The following is a 24970-nucleotide window of genomic DNA, read 5'->3' as shown; positions in this document are numbered from 1 at the left end:
TTTAACTTTTTTCCAGTCAAATTTTATTGATTGGTGGCTTGACAAAAACTTCTGAATATCCACTTTGCCTGAAAACATTTGCATAATTTTTGTCATATAAAATTACTGGTTATTGGCAATTGAGTAATGTTATAATAGCTTTAGGTAAGTGTTGTGCATCTGTTAATTTGGTTTACAATTTTAATCGTTATTTTTCTTCCATAAAAGCATATATTTTTTTAAACTCATGAGAAGTTTCCAAAATATCTCAGAGTATTATCGACTCTTGTTATACTGTCCCATAAAGACTCTTTGAATAATTCCATTATAGAAGGCGCACAACCTTAATAAGTTAATCTGAAAATTCTCTGTGAACTTTCAAAGATCTGGATTAAAAACAAAGATTGTACCAGTAATATGTAAATTAGTTCCAATGTCTAGAAAATAGGAGTCAAGAGCTTGCAAGCACTGACTGGTAAAGATTGCTTCAATTCAATTTATCAGTGAGAAGTAAAATTAATGTCGCATTGGTTGTACTTGATTAAACAACAATTCTAGACAATGCAAAGGAAGGCAACTCCAATTTTTAAAGATAGCTTTAACAATGATATAGTTTATTTTTCTAGAGCAGATAATAGATTCCTGTACCTTGCAAAAGTTATGTAATTTTCTTGAAAGTGTAACATCATTTTGTGCCTTGAATATCTGAGCATATATTACATTTATAAATTTCTGGAAATGTTCATGGACAGGGTGTATAGAATGTTATGATAAATGCACTATATTTTGTGTATCAAAGAGGTAGTGATAAGTCTTGGAAAATTTAGATATCAAGTCAGTCACATAAGGTTTTGATTGCATTTTATGCAATGTTTGTCTAAAAATTGTTCAAACAATTCTAAAATGGCAGTAGCAAAACTTCAATACGTGTGCAATCATTCTGTGTATTGTCATCAATCTTGATTGAAAAATATAGGAATTTTGATAAAAAATTACTTAAAGTTCCCATGTCTGAAAAAAGATAATAAAAATCTCCCACAATTCCATAATAGCACCCAATAGGAAATGCACAACTTCAACATGTGTGAAATCTCTCAGTGAAGAATCTGGGTGGAAAACTGTTGAAGCAGTTAAATTTAAGGTATCCACTTTCCTGGTCACTTTAATAATCATTGTTGAAATTTGTTAGTACATTGTAATATCTCAAATCAAGATCTTTTAATGATCGAGGGGTTGTTGCATGAAGTATGACATTGTGAATATTATTGAAATATGACATACCAGGATATGGCTTTTCACATTTTTCTGTGATGTAATCTTTAAAATACTCCTGTACACATATTGTTTCTTCATCACTCCATCTTGAGTACTGACGTGCTAAAAGAATTAGAATGCATTTATTTTTTCAATAGAAAAGCAGGGATTTGCTCAAATATGATATTTCATTAGCACTCATTAGATTTATTAATCACTAGCACACATTCTATATTTCCTTCTTTGGTCTCTCAGGACTATTAAAATATCGTTTTACTCAAAAATCTTGCAGGTCAGACATTTATAAATAGATAGAAACTTGTGAATTAATTAAGACTTGAAGTTATTTATAATTTGTAACACAAAACAATTACATATGTTCCTTAAATAAGTGTTATCCTAATTCTTTCAAAGATGTATAAAATAACTTATTCAAGTAATAATTTGTCATTATTTTTAAAGTAACCCTTAATCTTTATTCTCCTCTTAAATCTAATAAATTCTTCATTTTATGATACAAAATGCTGTAAAAATTCACGAAAACTACAAATAATCCATGCTTCTATTGATATTTAAAATAACTCTATTAAAACAAAAATTACTTATATAAGTAACTAAGAAAAATTACTTGTTTAAGTAATGCCCCTGACTGAATATAGAATATTTAACACTTTTTATATGAAATATTGTGCAGCAAACAATATTTCAATGGGGACATTATTCATGTTACACTTACTGTTAGTTTTAAGTATGCAACACCTTTGTTATTAAAACATTCATAAGTGAATAAATTTATATCAAGTATAAGAAATGAGTCAAAATACTGATACCTTTTATAAAAAAATGCATTTTCATATAAAAAAAGTTAGATGAAAAATTCCTATAAACATAAATGTTTCCACAGAGAACTTACCTTTTGAGAATCCACTATTACCAACTTTGACGTTATCTTCATCACTTTCTACTTCCTCAACATATTTTCTTTTAACTGTAGGTATCTATATAATATTTAATTGGCACTTTTAAAATTTTGTCTAGAATCAACCCTTTTAGTCCTTAAACTTTGGAGTGAAAATATAACAAGTGAAACTGCGAGCTACTGCTCACTGATGATTATTCCCCAACCACAAGTTGACAATATATATAATAGTGTAAAATATGCAAATGTTAGGTAAACAGGAAGTTCTTGAGTGATGAATCTGAAAAAGCATCACACGGTATATAGATGACTTACATAAACCCTGAAACCAAATTTCAGAAATCCTTGTATTGTAGTTCTTGAGAAAAAACATGTACCAATTTTGTGTCAATAATGATTCATATGATTACTATATGGTTTCCTCTTGCTTCTAAGTATTAGGGCATAAAAATTGGGATGAAAACACAAAAAAAATAATGAGCAGCTGGCTAAAATATTTTTTTGGAAGCCCTGTTTCATAGTATTAATACACCTGCTGTAAACGCTTGAGATAATTCATTAACTGAGCATATCTGGCACATAATTGGTGGTGACATGCGTGTAAGAGAGTTAAATGTTAGTTCAAAACTTCATGGATTTATCTAAATAAAGGCAACAGTAGTATACCGCTGTTTCGAAATTCATAAATCGATAGAGAAAAAACTTTGCAGAAAGGATGGCAAAGACTACATACAACAAATTCAACGCTTGATCCATGTAACGAAACATTCCACATAAATTCAGGAGAAGTGGTAAAATTGTAATCAAAATCAATGTTGAACATTATATTAAATTGAAGCTGATCCATTCTCATTTGTGTATATATCAAAATACTAATATGATGTCCTAATGTCCCCTTGTAAACAAAGCTAATTAGAAAAAAATATGCCTTATGCATGCATGCACACAAACTGACTGTTTACATTCTCGTTATTTCCCTTCTTTTCCAAGTAAATTATATATCTTTCAACTGCTTACATGAAAGGATAATAAATATTGTTATTAAATGACATGAGCAAATCAGCCCTAATACAGACAAATGCCTGTGTAATACTGATGACGTTCCACTGCCTTTATAAATCAAGAGTTCATAATTTGTTTTTTTGAACAAGGCCAATACTGAAAAAAACCTGCATTGGCCCATGACGTAATACTTGGGGTTCACTTTCAGTTTCAATTGTCTTATGTCTAACTTAACTTAAGACTTATATTTATACATAAACACATTTTGTAATGTACTTCATAACTTTAAATCATAGAATAACAAGAATGTGTCCCAAGAACACAGATGCCATACTTGCACTAACATTTTCTATGTTCAGTGGAGTGTGAAATTGGGATAAAAACTTTAATTTGGCATTCGAATTAGAAAGATCATATCATAGGGAACATGTGTACTTAGTTTCAAGTTGATTGGACTTTAAATTCATCAAAAACTACCTTGACTAAAAACTTTAACCTGAAGCGGGACGAACAAACAGACAGACAAACAAACAGAGGAACGAACGAACGAACAAACGAACAGACAGAGGAAAGGATCCACAGACCAGAAATCATAATGCCCCTCTACTATCATAAGTGGGGCATAAAAAGTTTGGAAGTCTTAAAACGGAAATATTTCTCAGCCTTTTCTGGTGAAGTACGACTTACAATTTTTGACATACTTTCATTTCCGTTGATAACTCACCATAATACACAGACTATCAAAGAGCATGAAAAGCTAAATTGTCTGATTTATTCTTCTTTGCTACTTAAAGGGGCTACGAGATATATAAAAAAATTTAAGTATGACTTTTTGTTTGTTCAATCATTAATGAATGGGAAATAGGGAAATAATAATTTGCTTTTATTAGCTAAAATGATTCAATTTTGTCAAATTAAGCTAATAAACATTGATAATACTTGCAAGTGAATAATTTGACCTCATTAAATTCATATTCATGTGAACTCCAATTTAACCCCGTAGAAAGTGATAGAATAGCGCATGCATTGTCCATGTACGGTTATTTAAAGGAAAAGAATATCAACATTGAAAGTGAAAAAAAGGTAAATAATTTGATTAACTGAATCGATCCAAAAAAAATCATTCTTATAAAGGTAAAAGCAACCATAAACACACATTTTTAATCATTAATACAAAATTTAATAGACCTATAAAAATATAATTGCAGGAGTTGCTAAATCTATTTATATCTGTGTTTATGCTTACATCCCTTATACATGGTCATAGAAGGTGAACTCCATAGTTAATTAGATGGCGTCTTGGCTTAATTTCAGACGAAATGAAGCTACATCTTATTGAGACCATGTCCTGTTTATTGTTTATTTTATACTTTCAAATTGATAATTTGGAAAAATGTTTTACATTGTTATATAATAAAATATGAGAATTTGACTCAAATCGGTGAACATGAATTTGTCAGCTAGTGCCCCTTTAATAATATTTGTGATGTAAAACATAATAAGATATGAAATTCTGTATTTTCTATAGATTCTGGATCAGCTGTGTTGGCTCTCGACTCTTCCAAGTCTTGGTTCCAATACAGCTAACCTCTAATCTATAACAGATCAAATACAGAAACAGCAAGCTAATAACACTATATTATTAAAACATCATATGTTTCAATGCTATTTATTGCGTGAACCCCTGAGGGTTTCACGCATATTTATTAGTTAGAAATATGGTCTATGGAGGAATATTCGGAAACTTTTTTTTTGTTCATTCGGAACATTTTTTCTTCTTATCTGTATAATATATAGCATCCTGCAATTAAGAGCACCTCCATACGGGGTATTCAATATATTTAAAACATGGCAATAAAGAACTTTACACTGATTGCTTACTGACTTATATGCTATATGATAATAAAATATATAGTTGAAAATCTATATAGAAAAAACCCGAAATAGCTATCCATACGTATAATTTTTAAATAATTTTCATAATGATTCAAAACATGGACACATGTACCTCAGTCTCCCAAACATTCATCAATTCATTTAGAAATAATTAATAAGGCATTGCGAACTGGTCAACTTAGTATGATACAATGTACATTAATTAATGTTCCTTATGACCGATCATCAATAGGTTTTACTCTCCTATCAGCAAGCCGGAGATTTCCCAATTTCGGCATTTAAGCAGGAGGGTTGGCAGGTATGTGCTCTAGGTTCATCATATTAAGGCTCAGTGTAAAATATCACCAAATTTAATGCATACCCATTTTTAAATGAGCATAGAGAATAACATGAAGAAATAATTTCTTAATTTAATTGTACTGTCAAATAGAAAACAATTTCCAGGCAGGTCTGAAACTTGCCATCCCATGGCACCTTAGCATTATAAAATACATGACCAAATTATTTAATAAAATAATTTATTGCAAACAAGCCTCTCATAAGGCCAATTAAAATTAATTGATAGATTTTCATCCCTGCCCACCCTAATTTCTTTTTATTTGGAAAATTATGATTTCCAGATTTTGTTCATTTTGGTATTAGTGTAAGTGTTACTTGATTACTTGATCTGACATATTTCTAATGAGCATAACTTTCATTAAATTGCATAACTATAAAAAAATAATTTATTACTTACAGCATCAATATAACTGAGCTCCCTTTCAAGTTTTCTTTTTCTTTCTTTCTTTTCATTCATAACTTTCACCTTTATAACGTCAACATTACAAGTTATATCAGGATATTTTGCCTTGAAATTGTCAATTTCAGTTGCATCTGAAACCCCAAAAAAATGATTTTTTTTGCTTTCATCTAAACTTAAGCAGTAAGAGCACACTGCATAAGTGAAATTGTTAAATAGGTGAAATCTACGTTGTCAATAATCTTCAGACTAAAGGACAACTTATTGTTGGATTACTGTCAAACTTGTCTGAAAATTTCATCACAGATAGATCATGATCGACACATTTATCACTTTAAGGGAGTTCGCTTCTCAGTTTCAAAGTAATTAACTTTTCAAAGCACTAGTTTATATTGATAGGGAATTGATAAAGGAATCCAAAGAGCAAAAAAAATATATAGGTCACCGTGCTTGTTTTCGAGATATGAGCCATTGAAATTTTGGCGGGAAAAAAATCTCTCTTGACTTTTCATAGCTTTATAATTGACAAGTTGAAGTTCTCAAAAACTGTTAAAAAGTAATTAAAATTTTATAAGACTTTTACAGATGGCTTATCATTACACATGTAAAAGATTTCCAAAAAGAAAAATGGGGGTCACCGGGCAAATTTTTTAAAGGCATTCAAATGGATAAAACCAGAGGATTCCGAAAATCTGACAAAAAATCCAAAACATGACAAGCCAGCTTCCTTAACTCCCTTTCACTTTTGCTTTCACTGTTGAAGTTTTTGAGATAAAAGCCAAGGCCTTCTTTTGTCTTCTATGTTCTATTTTTAGTCATTGCAGCCCGATGATGTATGTTGGTTGATGAATCAAATCCTTCAAATACAATTTAAAAACAAAACACCATAAGGAACATCCAATTAAAGTTTGGAAGTTTTTGACCCAGTAGTTTCAGAGAAGAAGATTTTTGAAAAAGTAATAAACTTGCAAAAAGAATGAAAAATCTAAACATTTAAAGGGCAATAAATAATTAAGGAGTCAATTGACAAAGGAGTAGGTCCGGTAAGGACCGATTTTGGCCTCAAATTTCAGGTTCATCTTACGAAAGATTTTGACCACTTTTTAAACACTTAAGTGTCTATTTCATTTGAATCAATTAATTTATGTGAAAGATTTTAACTGATTTAGTCATTAAAAACGATCCGATTCAAGCTCAAATATGAAAAATCTACCAAATCTGCCGAAAAATGTCACTTTTCAGATGGTTTTTGTCAAAAATGAAAGTGGCCGCATCCGTGTTCATCCTCAACCTTTATATATGTTATGTATTATCATAAAATACAACTTACATTTCAATATATAGGATGAACACGAAAACTGTCTAAAATTTAACTAAAATGCTAGAATTGTGAAGATTTCAATAATTTAGCATGACTTAATGGTGCTAGTACCCGATATATGTGCATTGTATTGTCAAAAACAGCCCATATTTATGTAGCAAAAGCATTCTACTGTCCAATAAATAACTAAAAGTTTACATTTTAACAATTTTGTAAAACTGCTATATTTTGGGGCCAAAAAGGGGTCTTACTGAACCTACTCCTTTGGTCATTGAAACAATTTTGAAGATCTGACTTTGCTGAACATTTCTGAACCCTGTTAGATTTGCTCTAAATGCTTTACTTTTTTCAGATATATCGTTGTCTACAATAATTATAGTCCCAATGATGGGATTTCTTTATGTGAAAACTGTTCGATTAAAGTTTCAAGATCATGTACAAATGACTTTAAATTTAGGGCTTTTCTAACCCAAATTTAGTTATCCTTTGAAATATATTCTAGATATTATCTTAACTTTTTGTAATGTAGGAATGGAAACTGCAGGAAGCAGTTTATATTGTCTATACACCTTACCTGGACTTGGCATCTGTGCAGAATCTGTTATATAATCTTGAAAATATTGTCTAACTTTTTCAGTATCCATTTGCTTCCATATGTTTCTCTCTTTAAAGAAAGCAGAAGCAAATAATTAAGTAGTTAACAATGTCACAGTTGCTTCTTGAAACTAAAAACAGTTATGTGAACGGCTTTGAGATTATCTTTTTTTTTTCAGTAAAAGATACCATGTTAATTATAACAAGGAGGTTATGTGAAAAGGAGAGGTGCTGAATGATAATTTTACACATAAAATGTTATCGACTTGTCATGCATAATAAAGTTACAAATATTTTTTATATATAGATAAGACAGTTGTTTTTTTCATTTAGAAAGGTTTTACACTAGTCATTTTTGGCACCTTTTATAGATTCCTGTTCAGCGTGAGCCAGGACTGTATCTTGATCTATAATGGATTTTTACAAATTATGACTTGGGTAAAGAGTTGTCTCATTGGCACACATACCACATCTTATTATAGCTATAAGTTTCCACTTAACAACAGACACGTTTTTTTCAAATGTCTATATAGACCTTATCATATGATTGAACCTTAAATAAATTTGTTTGAATGAGTTTTGCATGTGTAAATCTTTTAGGAAAGATTTATCATCACTTTCATTTAAAATAATGCTTAATATATCAGTCATGCTGCTCACGGGGAACCTTTCACTTTTGTTAGAATTTTATTTGTTATAATTAACTCCTTTAGCTAATTTTGGTCACTGCTATATCTAGTGCTTTTACGTTGGCCCTTTGTATCTTTTGTCTTTTTATCAGTTGTTGTTTGAGTCTAGCCCTTCTAAATCTGTTCTTATTTCGCAGTGGTGTCTTGCCTTTGGAAAGGTGAGCTAAAAACAGTTTACATCACTCAGGAGTATGAAAATAAATCACAAAATTAAAAGACTGATTAATACATTGTTTACTTACTATCTTCCATCAGCTTGTTTCTGGTAAGGCCTTCCAAATCTCTCCCATTTTTTTTATCATTTTCTTTTTTCATTATCTGCAGCTGAAATAGGCAACATATTTTGACAAAGTTATTAATGTAAAATAATAATAAAGATCTGTGCTATTAGGGCATAATACAGTCCTTTTAGCTTGTCTTTTTGTTTTTAATGATTTTTTTTCAACAATAAATTTACATATTATTTCCGAAATATAATCAGAAATTATGTAAAAAACAAAAGGGTACTTAGTTCATAAATATATAAAAAAAAACTCACCATAGTTTCATCATAACCTGCTGATAGCATTTTTGATCTTTAGTAAAACTAGAGGCTCTAAAGAGCCTGTGTCGCTCACCTTGGGCTATGTGCATAATTCAACAAACAACAAAGATGGATTCATGACAAAATTGTGTTTTGGTGTTGATGATGTGTTTGTAGATCTTACTTTACTGAACAATCTTGCTACTTAAAATTATCTCTATCTATAATGCACTTGGCCCAAAAGTGACTGGAAAATATTTTGTAACAAGAATGTGTCCATAGTACACGGATGCCCCACTTGCACTATCATTTTCTGTGTTTAGTGGACCGTGAAATTGGGATAAAAACTCTAATTTGGCATTTAAATTAAAAAGATCATATCACAGGAAACATGTATACTAAGTTTCAAGTTGATCAGACTTCAACTTCATCAAAAACTACCTTGACCAAAAACTTTAACCTGAAGTTTGCACTTTCATTTTCTATGTTCAGTGAACCATGAAATTGGGGTAAAAACACTAATTTTGCATTAAAATAAGAAAGATCATATCATAGGGCACATGTGTACTTAGTTTCAAGTTGATTGGACTTCATCAACTTCATCAAAAACTAACTTGAACAAAAACTTAAACCTGAACAGACGGAAGGACGAACGGACGGAAGGATGAACGAACGAACGCACAGACCAGAAAACATAATGCCCCTCTTCTATCCTAGATGGGGCACAAAAATTAACAAACATTTACAAAATTTATGAAAATTGTTAAAAATTTACTATAAAGGGGAATAACTCCTTAGGGGGTCAATTGACCACTTTCGTCATGTTGACTTATTTGTAGCTCTTACTTTAATGTGAAAAATGGTTAAAAATTGACTATAAAGGGCAATAACTCCTAAAGGGGTCAACTGACCATTTCGATCGTGTTGACTTATTTGTAAATCTTACTTTGCCGAACATTATTGCTGTTTACAGTATATCTCTATCTATAATAATATTCAAGATAATAACCAAAAACAGTAAAATTTCCTTTAAATTACCAATTTAGGGGCAGCAACCCAACAACGGGTTGTCCGATTCATCTGAAAATTTCAGGACAGATAGATCTTGACCTGATAAAACAATTTTACCCCCCATGTCAGATTTGTTCTAAATGCTTTAGTTTTTGAGTTATAAGCCAAAAACTGCATTTTACCCCATGTTCTATTTTTTAGCCATGGCGGCCATCTTGGTTGGTTGGCCGGGTCACCGAACACATTTTTTAAACTAGATACCCTAATAATGATTGTGGTCAAGTTGAGTTAAATTTGGCCCAGTTGTTTTAGAGGAGAAGATTTTTGTAAAAGTTAATGACGCCGGACAACGGATAGACGCTGGACGCCAAGTGAAGGGAAAAGCTCACGTGGCCCTTTGGGCCAGGTGAGCTAAAAACAGTAAAATTTCCATAAAATTACCAATTCAGGGGCAGCAACCCAACAACGGGTTGTCTGATTCATCTGAAAATTTCAGGGCAGATAGATCTGGACCTGATGAACTATTTACTCCTGTTAGATTTGATCTAAATGCTTTGGTTTTTGAGTTATAAACCAAAAACTGCATTTTACCCCTATGTTCTATTTTTAGCCATGGCGGCCAGCTTGGTTGGTTGGCCAAGTCATCGGACACATTTTTTAAACTAGATACCCCAATGATGATTGTGGACAAGTTTGGATTAATTTGGCCCCGTAGTTTCAGAGGAGAAGATTTTTGTAAAAGATTACTAAGATTTACGAACTAGAGGCTCTAAAGAGCCTGTGTCGCTCACCTAAGTATATGTGAAAATTTAAGAAAGGAAGCAGATGGATTCATGACAAAATTGTGTTTTGGTGATGGTGATGTGTTTGTACATCTTACTTTACTGAACATTCTTGCAATTTACAATGATCTCTATCTATAATGAACTTGGCCCAGTAGTTTCAGTGGAAAATGTTAGTAAAAAATTTACAAATTTTATGAAAATTGTTAAAAATTGACTATAAAGGACAATAACTCCTTAGGGGGTTAATTGACCATTTCGGTCATGTTCACCTATTTGCAAATCTTACTTTGCTGAACATTATTGCTGTTTACAGTTTATCTCTATCTATAATAATATTCAAGATAATAACCAAAAACAGCAAAATTTCCTTAAAATTACCAATTCAGGGGCAGCAACCCAGCAACGGGTTGTCCGATTCATCTGAAAATTCCAGGCAGATAGATCTTGACCTGATAAACAATTTTACCCCCCATGTCAGATTTGCTCTTAATGCTTTGGTTTTTGAATTATAAGCCAAAAACTGCATTTTACCCCTACGTTCTATTTTTACCTGTGGCGGCCATCTTGGTTAGATGGCCGCCACAGGTAAAAATAGAACGTAGGGGTAAAATGCAGTTTTTGGCTTATAATCTTGGTTAGATGGCCGGGTCACGTGACACATTTTTTAAACTAGAAACCCCAAAGATGATTGTTGTCAAGTCTGGATTAATTTGGCCCTGTAGTTTCAGAGGAGAAGATTTTTGTAAAAATTACTAAGAAGTACCAAAAATGGTTAAAAATTGACTATAAAGGGCAATAACTCCTAAAGGGGTCAACTGACCATTTCGGTCACGTTGACTTATTTGTAAATCTTACTTTGCTGAACATTATTGCTGTTTACAGTTTATCTCTATCTATAATAATATTCAAGATAATAACCAACAAGAATGTGTCCAAAGTACACGGATGCCCCACTCGCACTATCCTTTACCATGTTCCATGAAATTGGGTAATAATCTAATTTGGCATTAAAATTAAAAAGATTATACTATAGGGAACATATGTACTAAGTTTCAAGTTGATTGGACTTCAATTTTATCAAAAACTACCTTCACCAAAAACTTTAACCTGAAACTCCCACTTTCATTTTTTATGTTTAGTGGACCGTGAAATTGGGGTCAAAAGTCTAATTTGGCTTTAAAATTAAAATGATCATATCATAAGCAACAAGTTAACTAAGTGTCAAGTTGATTGGACTTCAGCTTCATCAAAAATTACCTTGACCAAAAACCTTAAACCTAAAACTCCCACTTTCATTTTCTATGTTCAGTGGACCATGAAATTGGGGTCAAAAGTCTAATTTGGCTTAAAATTAGAAAGATCATATCATAAGCAACAAGTGTACTAAGTTTCAAGTTGATTGGACTTCAGCTTCATCAAAAACTTTAACCTGAAACTCCCACTTTCATTTTCTATGTTCAGTGGACCGTGAAATTGGAGTCAAAAGTCTTATTTGGCTTTAAAATTAGAAAGATCATATCATAAGCAACAAGTGTACTAAGTTTCAAGTTGATTGGACTTCAGCTTCATCAAAAACTACCTTGACCAAAATCTTTAACCTGAAACTCCCACTTTCATTTTCTATGTTCAGTGGACCGTGAAATTGGGGTCAAAAGTCTAATTTGGCTTTAAAATTAAAAGATCATATCATAAGCAACAAGTGTACTAAGTTTCAAGTTGATTGGACTTCAGCTTCATCGAAAACCAAAAACTTAAACCTGAATGAACGAACGGACGCACAGACGGACGGAGCCACAGACCAGAAAACATAATGCCCCTCTACTATCGTAGGTGGGGCATAAAAACAGCAGAATTTCCTTAAAATTACCAATTCAGGGGCAGCAACCCAACAACAGGTTGCCCTATGTTCTATTTTTAGCCATGGTGGCCATCTTGGTTGGTTGGCTGGGTCAGCGGACACATTTTTTTAACTAGATACTCTTATGATGGTTGTGGCTAAGTTTGGTTTAATTTGTCCCAGTTGTTTCAGAGGAGAAGATTTTTGTAAAAGTTAACGACGACAGATGACGACAGACGCCGGACGCAAACTGATGGGAAAAGCTCACTTGGCCCTTTGGGCCAGGAGAGCTAAAAAGGGCATAAACTATCCAACATAATGATTTCTTGTAAGCTTATAACTAATATGGTCTCATTGAGATCATAAATAGAATAGATATTGATATGAAAGAGTATTGGACTTTCATTTGTGATTTATTTTTGATTTATTTGTCACTAGCTAAATATTAAATAAATATAATTGACCCACAACTAATTAAAATACTCACTAGTTTTGTTCTTCTTGCTTCTCCATCTTTTAAAAGGATGTCTTCATTCAGTTCTATCAGAGGAATCTTTTCAACTTTTTTTAAATAGTAAAAATGAGATAAACATGACAATAAATGGTATGTAAACCTAACATGTAAAGTAGCTTTTTTACTTTGTTAAAGTGTTCTTTGAGCTTGACACATTTAATATCCTTTTTAGAATTGTATATGCACTGAACATAATCGGGCATAATATTGTGGATTTCTTGGGACAATTCATTTTTAGATTTAATCATCCCAGTGTGTGTTTGAAGTTTTCTTTTTTTGTTAAAATAATAATAAACAAACATTTCTATAACATTCAATCAAGTCAAATCACTGTGCAGGCCAGCTCATTCTGTTAATTCTGTTCCAAGGTACAAACTCTTCGGTGGACTATGCACAATGGACAGGGGCAGTGTCATCTGTGGTGACTGTAAATTTTGATAAATTTTGTCATGATCAATACCAGGTTTTAAAATATGATTTTAAATGAATACTTTATTTCCAGCATGTCTGGTGGTCAATTGGCAACTTCATTTCAGAAGCTACTTTGAGGGCTGCGCCTCCCTGGAGGAGGGAAGAATCTCAGAAAAAAAATCAAATAGCCTTGCAAGGCGTCTTAATTATTTGGACTTGGATTATAATGTATTCCCTATTTGATTTAATCTTCATATCCATTTTTAATTATTTCGATTCTGATTAGGACAATAAAGGTAATTTGTATGTCAACAAGTATAAGTGCAAAGCGTTTGTGTAGGCTCTTGTATGACCCACCTCCCTTTTTTGGCAAACGGCTGGCACTGTGGTTTTTCAGAGGGAGAACAGCCAGCATGAAAGGTTGTTGTATCTAGGTCAAATATGTCAATTTCAGAATGCAACCCATTAGTCATAATGAATGGAATTAGTAACATCATGTGCACCATTTAAGAGTTTGGAAGTGTTTTAAGTTAATGAAATATATTAAGTGCATGACAATTTGATAAAATTCACAATTCTACAGTAGTCAATATACCCATGTGCAACAATTTTAAAAAAAAATCTAGCGCATATGTTTGTTCACAAAGCAAAAGAAACACCTCATACTAAAATTTAAAACAAGAATGTGTCCAAAGAACACAAATACCCCATCTGCACTATCATTTTCTATGTTCAGTGGACCTTGAAAATGGGATAAAATCTCTAATTTGGCATTAAAATAAGAATGATCATATCATAGGAAACATGTTAAATAAGTTTTAAGTTGATTGGACTTCAACTACCTTGACCAAAAACTTTAACCTGAAATGTAATGATTCGATAGGTGAACGAAAGCAGACCAGAAAACATAATGCCCATAAATGGGACATAAAAATAGCAAATCTCCGATACAAGTGTATATTTTTACATTAACAATGTAATTAATGAGTTTTAAATTTGCTCTACCTTTGGCCTTCAGAATTTTGCTCTTTTGATCAAACCATCATGCAATTTAACACCACCTTAAAATGACTTCAAAATTTCCACTAGTTATATCAATTTCTCAGTAAATCTTCTGAATATTTCGTCTGCAAACTTTGGCTAAATTCTTCTGTTCAAACATGTGTGAACATTGAAAACAAGTTTTGTGCTCTATTGCACATGTCTGGGTTATTATAAGCATAATAGTCCCAGCACATGTTTACTGAATTATTTTGAATGCCCCCTCTGACGTGATTCTAAATAGACAAAACTCTAAACATAAATACAGAATGTTGTTTAAATTCATTTTCTTACTTTGTTTTTACTTTTTAAAACAGGACAATTTAAAAATCTTGTTGTTCTTTTTAATGTAAAAACAAAACGGTTAAGTCTTGGAAGGGAGTCAATGGTAAAAGTCTACAGATTGCCTGACAGCACTTGTATTCCAAAAACCTTTTACTACTTAATTATCATAAGGTAAAACTAAACTTACTCTCATTCTCTGAATTGTCTTTTGATCCATCAACTTCTGGTTCTGTAAGTTTTTTGTTTTTAACTGGTTGCTTCTGAAATATGTACAGTAGCAATAAGGATGAAAGAGTGAAATTGTGAGCAGTACCCCATAACCACTGAAATCCTTGTAATGTAGCTCCTGAGAAAGAAGCGACAAAAAAAAAACATTCATGTAACAACTGACTGATGGATCACATCATATTTTAACACATGGTATTGCCACATTGATTATGATACATATATTCAAAGAGCATATTGTTCTGAGGTTGAAGAAGAAGCATTTATATTTAACATGAATATCACATGATATCATGTGGCTTTATATACAACATTAATACCATGTGATGAAAGTTTATATCACATTGTGCTCATAACTGAATACTATGTTTCTACTCCTTTCTCATACTACTCACATGGTGTGGAGAACATTAATATCACATGATTCCTATATCAAAATCATGTTGGAAATTAATTGTCTGGCTTAAATTCAATTATTCAAAAAAAATAAGACATTTAAGGCTTTAGAATGATTCAATTATTAATATGATGCAATCAATTAGGCAGTTAGTACCTGAGTAACAGAAGTGGAGGCAAAGTATTGAAATAGCTCACTAAATATTACAATGTTGGTGTCTTATGCTTTGCAAGACCATATACACAGCAATTATACTTACAATATCAACTAGGTCATAATCATCAAGCTCCAACTTTCTTTTACATCCTTTGTTCTTGTTCAAAACTGAATCTGAATTAAGCTCTTCGTCTGGATGTGGTTCAATGTGATATTCTAAGTCAGTATTATCTTTAAAAAAATAAAGCATAAGGTGAATTGATATTATCAAGTACACTAAATAAACTGTTGACACAAAGATATGTTTCACATATGTAACGTCTGACAAAATGGGCCAAAAGCCGTTAAATGTTATTTTGACTTTGATGTTGCAAAGTTAACATCGACAAACTGAAGCACCTTCAAAGTATTCATTCTTTTTCTAAAAACAATATTACTTTATTGAAGAAGCTATTAACATAACAATGTGTTTAATAAACTGTATCATTTCAAGCCTTAAGTCATACCCATGCACTCTCCTTGTTTCATTGAAAGTCTTTATTCAAATGTTAGACTACAGTTCTTCCTTTATTTTATCATTATTCACTATATATTCAACTCTATATCTTTTTTGTAGTACCTACCTGACTCTGAAACATGATCAACCAAACTTTGAGGAATATCTAAGGAGGTATTGCTACTGTTTATACTGTCCACAGCTTCAGCTGAAAAATTAAAATATTACAACAATTTTAAAATAATTGTAACAGGTTGCTGTTTCCAAATCTCCCAAACAATGCTCCAATAATTTGTCATTATCCCATGGTTGCCTGTTATTGGGAAAAGTCCATTAAAAGTTGGTTATTATAGCTGACTATGCGGTATAGGCTTTGCTCATTGTTGAAGGCCGTAAGGTGACCTATAGTTGTTAATGTCTGTGTCATTTTGGTGTTTTGTGGATAGTTGTCTCATTGGCAATCATACCACATCTTCTTTTTTATAGTGGTCTAGTAAATTGATATGATTAAGTGACGAATAGTGATTGCTCGTATGGCATTCACTTCTTCTTCAAATGATGAACAGGAATTTATATGGCTAAGGGTGGGGATCTTGACTGTTTACAAGGTTTCAACTAGAGGCTCCATTAGGAACCTGTATCATATATAAATACACATAGATAAAGACTTGTAGACAGAAATGTACCAATGACATGACAGATTCTATGACCTGTGAGCCAAGGTTATTAAACTAAGGTTTCAACTTCCTCAGGCAAAGTTGAACTTAGATAGATTTGGCTTTTATTTCGTATTTCAAATGTTTGGCTTTGAGCCTTCCTGATGAAGGTAAATCCAGAAAAGCACACTTTGGATGCATAAAAATTAATAAACATGTTGTTTTCAATTTTTTAGTATACTCCCGTCCATCAGAGTTTGAATACAAAAATCAAGGGAGAATTACAGAAAAATCTTACCTGTATAAATTTTACAGGGACTTGAACTGGTGTCTTGATGCTGTCTCAGGGCAAGTGCTGAAAATATTCAATACCATGTCTTAAATTCATCTGTGGAATTTAGTTATGATAATAAAAAGAGACATCATCATGATCATAATTCTGTTCTGTAATTGAAAACAAAAAGATACCAAATTTAAACCAAAGTCCAAGGGACAATGATGTAAAATTCAAATGTCACCATATGGCCTTCAACAATAAACAAATCCATGTATAGTTAACTATAAAAGGCCTGTTGCATGGCATGCAAAAATATGAAATCATATAAAACAAGATGAAAATCATAACAGATACTTATAATATATTTGAGGCCTTATTTGTTTTAATATTGCTATGTATGCTTCGATTCCATTCAGTGGTTCTCTTAAAGGAGACATTTGTATTTATTTCCCATAGGGTCCTATGTCAAACTGTCCCCAACTGGCGGCCATCTTGGTTGATGGATCCGCTACATGGAAACAACACTTAGTCAGCACCTCATAAGAAACATTCATGCTATGTTTGGTTTATTTCATTTAGTGGTTCTCTAAAAGAAGACATTTGTATGTATTACTATTTCCCATAGGGTCCTATGTTAAACTGTCACCAACTGGCGGCCCTCTTGGATGATGGATCGGCTACATAGTAACAACACTTAGTCAGCACCTCATAAGAAACATTCATGCTATGTTTGGTTTCATTCTATTTAGTGGTTCTCTAAAAGAAGACATGTGTATGCATTTCCCATAGGGTCCTATGTTAAACTAAGTCCTCCACTGGCGGCCATCTTGGATGATGGATCAGCTACAAAGTAACAACACTTGGTCAGCACCTCATTTGGAACATTCATGCCATATTTGGTTCCATTTCACTAGGTGGTTCTCTAAAAGAAGTTCAAAATTATAACCGATTGTTGGTTGGTTGCTGTCAACCGATAGTAATAGATAATAGGTTAATAATTTCAACTGATTATCCAACACTACATATTAGGCCTTACCGAACATACTCTTTAAATCTAAATTCTTTGTCAAGTTCTGGAACATATTTGACTAGCTTCATCGTAGGGATGAAATTTTTATTTCTTTATCCTTTTTTTTCCAATCTGTTGTAGAACTTTGGAATAATAAGATTTTATACCTTTGATTAATGCTCAGTATTAATTAACAGGTATAACTGTTTAATTTAAAAAAAAGAAATGAGATATTATAACTTAAGACAAAATATTTTACCATTATCTATGTCTTTTAGGTGTTTGCCAACTTTCACAATCTCCATAACAGCTAAAGGAGCTTGGTAGGTTTGTTTGTTCATTTCCTCGGAATGACCCATATGTGTGTAGAAATAATGGCGCTCATTCTCTGGTATGTCCTTTGCAGCCATTTCAGTGCTGGTATAATGTCTAATTAAGGTGGCATTGATCTTCTTTGCCTCATCTTCTCTTATACCAGCATCACTTGCAACACGTTGCATAGCTGTGTAGCCGTTTACATATTCCAAAGAATTTTGAGTGTTAGCAAACACATACATGTTATTGGACAAAACTTCACCTTGCTGTCTAAGGTCATCATCATCTAATAAAACAGTTGCCGCCATTGTTTCTGGAGTGAACAAAACTGGTACCAGTTTATTCATCCCTTTGCCAGCCTCGTAGGCAATCTTCAATTCTTGTTGTAGCACATATGGATCATTCCTCCATTTTTTATTTACCCAATTGTCTTCAACAGCATCTTTGAATTCTGATCTTAGAAGTCTGCATGCTTCTCCACCACGCCGTCCATTAAACATTGTCAAGCGACATACCACAAGATTCCTCAACTTAACGAAGTCTGACCGTGTCCAGATTTTATATTCATTGTACATTTCTACTATTTTTTTAATGCTTTCAATGGTGTATTGTCTGATGGTAAACAATAAATCCTCATCTGGAATTCGATGTGGTTTCCTTAAATTAACCTGACGATTTTTTCTTATATTGAATAAAGCATCAGAAAAATATAAATTTTTGGTGGTTTCAAAAATATGCAAAAATTTTGTGACCTCCTCTGCTTTATCATCTGCAAATTTACTGAGATGTTCGGCCCTCAAAATCTCTGCTGACTTTTTTAAAACATAGTATAATGCATATTTTAGTCCATGTTTTAACTTGAAAGATGTCTCCCCATATTGATCACCTACTTCCGTATATTTACATACTGCCTCTTGCAGATCTTTGAAAAATATTCTATTAAACATATCAGCAGCAGTGTTTAAAAGTAAAGGATGATCCTTCTTGACTTCTTCTTTAAAAAAGTTGTATGCGTGAGCTAACCTCCTCATGTCATTCATCACACTCTTTCTGACTTGGGATAATTGGTCTACTTTTGTCCTATTTTTTAACCACAGTATACTTCCAACTTTTTTTACCAAATTATCAGATTGACAGATTTTACCAATGTCATCTTTGGTGAATTTTGTCAAGATGTTTTTGACAAAACTTTCAGATACATCATTATCTTTGTTCAAAAATTGCGCTGGAATGGCATTTATCTGTTTTGATGATCCTCCCTGGCATGTGGCTCTGTGTCTTGACATAGCTTTTTTGGTTAATATGGCATTGCAGTTATCACACATAACCTGCACAGAATCCTTTTGAGAAATTCTTTCCCTTTCAAGGACTGCATGACTATCTTTGCCAAGTTTTTCAATGTTGTTTAAATGAATTCCCTCTTTCTTAAATTGTGAAAACATTTTATTTTTTGTTCTTGGGGAAAACTTTAGGGCTGCCTTTACTCTGTCTTCTTCTTTATGTACCAGCTGTATGTGCCTACTAAGCTGAAGGCAATATTTGTCGCAAAATATGCAATACCGTGCTGGTTTAGTATTAGATTGGTTGCTTACAGTTGATGTTGCCTTGCTGTTTTTCTTATTACATAAAGTTGTTGATGCAGCTGCCTTTTTTCCTTTCTTTATTTCTGAAATTGGAGACAAGATACATAAATAATCGTTCCTGTCCTGTATTGCTTTTTGATTGCGTCAAGGCAACACAAAAATTAATGATGATTGTAATTTAAATAAAAGAACAGAGTTTCAATTCCCAGCTTTGCATTTATGTCATATATCAAAGGGGTATAACTCTTTTGAAAAGAGTCAATCCTGAACCATTATAAAACTTGTCAAAGTATTGCTGATATTAACCTATAGTATAAGTTTTATAAAAATCTGGCAACAATTGTACTATGAGAGTGCTAATTAGACCTGACAGACGCCAGGTATTTTCATGTTCCCCACAACACCCTACACAGAAGACAATTAACATAATTTATTGACTAATACCAGATTGGTTTCATTTCATTCAATTGTTCTCTAAAAGTAAAGATGTGTATGTATTGTCTATAGGGTCCTGTGCCAAGTGAATTAAGTCCTCACTGGTTCCCATCTTGGATAAGGGACCAGCTGCAAAGGACAAACACTTGGTCAGCACCTTTTAAGGAACATTCATGCTATGTTTGGTTCCATTCCATTCAGTGGTTCTCTAGGAGAAGTTCAAAATGTAAAAAGTTTCATTCCACTTAATACTTTTCAAAATGTAAAAAGTTTCATTCCACTTAATACTTTTCAAAATGTAAAAGGTTTCATTCCACTTAATACTTTTCAAAATGTAAAAAGTTTATGATGATGTTGAAACTCTGGATTGTTGGTAAGAACATATTGAGCAGATGCAAACATACAACACTTTCATTTACTAACCTTTCAGATGTTTCTGCATATGATCAAGAAAATCTTGAAGATCTGTAAATTCATTACCACAAATAGCACATGGATATCTTACATTTCCCACATTGTCACCTGTAATTATATTTATTTGTTATGATCAATAAACATATATATTCTACATAGCTGGATATTTACAACTGTGTAATTTTTAAATATGTACTACTCAAGTTTGTACATTTTGATCAGGCTGGATTTATCTTACAGTCTACCCAACTTATTTGCACTATACCAGGGTTTCCAACAAAAATTCAAGCAAGCTGTACATTTTATATCTGATCCGTATTCAATTCTCTTAAGACTAAGTAACACAAAGGCAAATATGGTAATCAGTTGGTCAACCCAATGATTGACAATAATCAAAGCGCTGTAAGTGCTGAAGGCAATTAACCAAAAACCAATGCAAACGTAATTATGAAAAGTTGTGGCAATGTTGCTTCAACATTAAACATTCATATATAGTACAATTCATATATCAATGTATATTTTTTTATGGTGAGTCTGCAGTGGTACATGTTTGCAATGACTTCAGTTGTTCTACTTGGTAGTTAACATTGGTTTTAGTTGACTGCTAGTAGTACAAATTGACCTGGTACAAACATGTAATAGTATGAATGGACTGGTTTCCCTGGAAAGAAAACTGAGTTTGTGTTCTATAGTACAAAAGTTATGAGACACGAATCAGACAAATGTTTACTACTTCAGGCCAATATAACTAATTATATAAAAGTATAGGGGGAGTCCCTGGGGTCACCCTACCCCCCCTGTTTGAGAACTTTGAAAATAATTCAGTTATGTTCAGTTACACATAAATCATGCAGCTTGGTCAATTGATTCCAAAACAAAGATTTGTATGTTTTTTTCGAGTTCTAGAAGACAAGGCTTCACTTTATATTCATGTTTTGTATTTCCTAAAATACTTTTAATAAGTATTTACGATTTCTACCGATGCAGTTATAACGTGCCCTTTTGTAATTTTCATGCCATAAATTAAAAAAGGAAACCCCATTTAAACTGGGTTGGTTTTACACCAGAAAACAGGGACGTTCCCTGTAAGCAGGGAATACATGTATCCCACACTTCCTGACTTGTGCCCAACCTGTTCAAAGACAAAGTAGATAGATTTTAAAGCACGAGTCCGACCATTTTTAATCAAAGTCTTTAAGATTTTATCCTTTAAATAGGAACAGATGTTAGACACAAAGCAAATCAAGATGCACTCAGCAGGTTGAAAGATGCTTCAGTTTTTTTTTTATTTTCAAAAAAGATCACCGTTGTACACAAACAAATCGTGTGGCAAAGCATTTTGTTTGTTTTCCTTGATTCCGAATCATGTAGACGCTTCAATGCAAACATACCTTGACTACAGCATCAGAAAGATATTACCAATAACCAACATATCAAAAAAAAATTGTGGACAAGAATGGCCAATAAAATTTTTCGGGTTGCAGTGATTTTACGGGGTCGGTCGGGTGAGGGGAAACAAACAATATTTTATTTTTGGCCTTGCAGTAATATGTTAACACTTTAAAAGCATCTCACATGCATTATCATCATTTATTACTGATAAAGAAAGTTTATACTGTGACCATGAACATATATATTGTTAGATATACTGTTCCCAGCTGTCACATTGTACTGGATTTTGAAATTAAAATTTGTCAAAAAGTAGTTTTGAGTTTCTGTATATAAAATATTTTCTGCTTTTTCTTTCTTTTACATATATCTTTTGGTTTACAATTCTAGTGTTTATATTCATTTTCCATGCATAGGTGTAAATTAGATGTATTTTTTCCCTGCTTGGATTTTTTTGTAGCTGATCGCCAAAACCCTGATTTACCTTATCGGCTTCCGGAATCGGATCCAATATTGCAAAATTTTGTCTTCACGGCAGCCATTGTTATTGTGTTTACAATGTTGTTTTTGTCAATCAGATACGATTTTACTCGAATTTACACATTATTTGTCTGCAATTTTCTGTATAATGCTAGCGGTTGAACAAAATGAACATCTCTGTCATAAATAATAATGATAAAAATAAGTTTTTATATCGTTTATTTGGAGACTTTGGTGAAAAAGTTTGCAAAGTTATTTCTTATTTTCTTACAAGTGAAAGGTGACTACGTCGGGGGTAGCTAGAAACCAACTGTGCAAGTTAAAATTACGCTTGCAAAAACGAAAGATCACTGACCTCGGACCACCACTTATTTGCACCCCTGCCTCCAAATTGAAAAGATTCGAAAATTTCGTCTTCTAATTTGAAATTGCCGCCAACAGCATAAACAGTAGAACTTATCATATAATAGACTACTGACCTAGTTATACTACGTATTGATGACAAACAATATTCCTACGACTTTTGTCATTTGGGAAATCTAAACTACTTGTCTTAAGTGATTTTCGTCGATTAAATATTTCATACAATTGTTCTTTTGACTTCTTAGCCAAAAGCATAATAAACTACACAAGAATTTCTAATGAGCACTACTTCCTATGTGTAACTTCAAAACTTTTGGATGATTTGACAATCATTTAAGGTTTTTCTGGTCATATTTTTTGTAATCCAGAATAAAAAGTATTAAAAAAGTGTTCAATTAGTTATATATAACATAGAAGCCAGCTAGATAATAACAATGGCAAGTATTTCAGCATTTATTGGGTAGAACATAAATCTAGGGTCCTCACATATTATGCAGCTTAACTGCATAAAAAACTAAAGGCTCTTAAGAGCCTGTGTTGCTCACCTTGGTCTGTGTGCACATTAAACAAAGGACACAGATGGATTCATGACAAAATTGTGTTTTGGTGATGGTGATGTGTTTGTAGATATTACTTTACTGAACATTCTTGCTGCTTACAATTATCTCTATCTATATAAACTTGGCCAAGTAGTTACAGTGAAAATTGTTAAAAATTGACTATAAATGGCAATAACTTCTTAGGGGGTCAATTGACCATTTTGGTCTTTTGAATTATTTTTAGGTCTTTTTTTGCTGTACATTATTACTGTTTACAGTTTATCTCTATCTATAATAATATTCAAGATAATAACCAAAACAGGCCAAATTTCCTTAAAATTACCAACTCAGGGGCAGCAACCTAACAACGGGTTGTCTGATTCATCTGTAAATTTCAAGGCAGATAGATCTTGACCTTATAAATAATTTTACACCATGTCAGAATTGCTCTAAATGCTTTGGTTTTTGAGATATAAGCCAAAAACTGCATTTTACCCCTATGTTCTATTTTTAGCCATGGTGGCCATCTTTGTTGGTTGGCCGGGTCACTGGACACATTTTTTAAACTAGATACTCTAATGATGATTGTAGCGAAGTTTGATGTAATTTGGCCCAGTAGTTTCAGAGGAGAAGATTTTTGTAAAAGTTCACAAATGACGACGATGCTGGACGCAAAGTGATGAGAAAAGCTAAATTTATCCAGGTTGTATCAAGTTTATATTACATCGTCAATTTTTTTCATGCTACCTAAGCTATATGTACAGGCCTCTACAATAACTTGTTTTCAACTTGTCCTGTAGGACAAGTACATACCACAATTTACTTGTCCAAATGAAATTGTTACTTGTCCAAAAAATTTCTATTAAAAATAACCCAGAATTTTATGTATTTCTTTTGAATGACGGTATTTATTATAAGCAACAGAATGAGGTAGCAAAATGAGGTACTGATTTGTCTTGGTCCCGAAATGTCTCCTGCCTTGTCAAACTGTCTATCAATCATGTCTACTAAATTTGTCTCATACGTTGCCAAATTGTCTATTAAACTTGTAGCTGAATCTTTCGAGGTGACGAACTTACTGTCCTGTAAAGTTACCTTATCTACAAAGCGCATCATTGATTCGGATTAATAAGACTGGTTTCCTAGAATAGTATACTTTTTACCTGTTAAAAAGTACTTGACTAAGAACCAGTTAAAAATTATCTACTGCAAGTAAACATGTTGAAGAAAAGGTTTTGCATTTGAATGAACAGAATCCAGAAACATGTCAAATTAATATTTGTTTTCTTGTTTTTTGTTTATAATTACTTTGTTCATCAAAATTGGATTAAATATATTTTCTGCAGAATAATTGCACTTGTCCCAACGGTCAAGCTTGATACAGCTTTTACTTGTCCGACCTTTTTTCCCTCTGGTACTGGACAATCAGACAAGCG

General features: G+C 32.5%; 1 protein-coding gene across 1 annotated transcript; it reads right to left on the bottom strand.

Moving 5' to 3' along the window:
- Nucleotides 1-357: 357 nt before the first annotated feature.
- On the bottom strand, nucleotides 358-20877 carry LOC143084238 (uncharacterized). Its single transcript, XM_076260646.1, has 13 exons — nucleotides 20773-20877; nucleotides 18276-19997; nucleotides 17029-17085; nucleotides 16202-16282; nucleotides 15682-15809; nucleotides 14988-15060; nucleotides 13037-13110; nucleotides 8636-8717; nucleotides 7685-7774; nucleotides 5787-5923; nucleotides 2147-2231; nucleotides 1261-1356; nucleotides 358-365 (listed from the first exon to the last, which is right to left on the bottom strand). Exons 1-13 carry the CDS (start codon nucleotides 20789-20791, stop codon nucleotides 358-360), a joined length of 2652 nt encoding a protein of 883 aa, XP_076116761.1. The 5' UTR covers nucleotides 20792-20877.
- Nucleotides 20878-24970: the final 4093 nt, after the last annotated feature.

The sequence above is a fragment of the Mytilus galloprovincialis genome, chromosome 7, assembly GCF_965363235.1.
Source record: "Mytilus galloprovincialis chromosome 7, xbMytGall1.hap1.1, whole genome shotgun sequence".
Taxonomy (NCBI): domain Eukaryota; kingdom Metazoa; phylum Mollusca; class Bivalvia; order Mytilida; family Mytilidae; genus Mytilus; species Mytilus galloprovincialis.
This window is presented reverse-complemented; position numbering and strand designations above follow the sequence as displayed.

Coding starts and splice junctions, on each gene's coding strand:
- LOC143084238 (XM_076260646.1), bottom strand. Junction 15,810..16,201: donor TGATCATGTTTCAGAGTCAG/GTAGGTACTACA, acceptor ATTTTTTTAAAG/ATAATACTGACTTAGAATAT. Junction 2,232..5,786: donor AGCTCAGTTATATTGATGCT/GTAAGTAATAAA, acceptor AATATTATATAG/ATACCTACAGTTAAAAGAAA.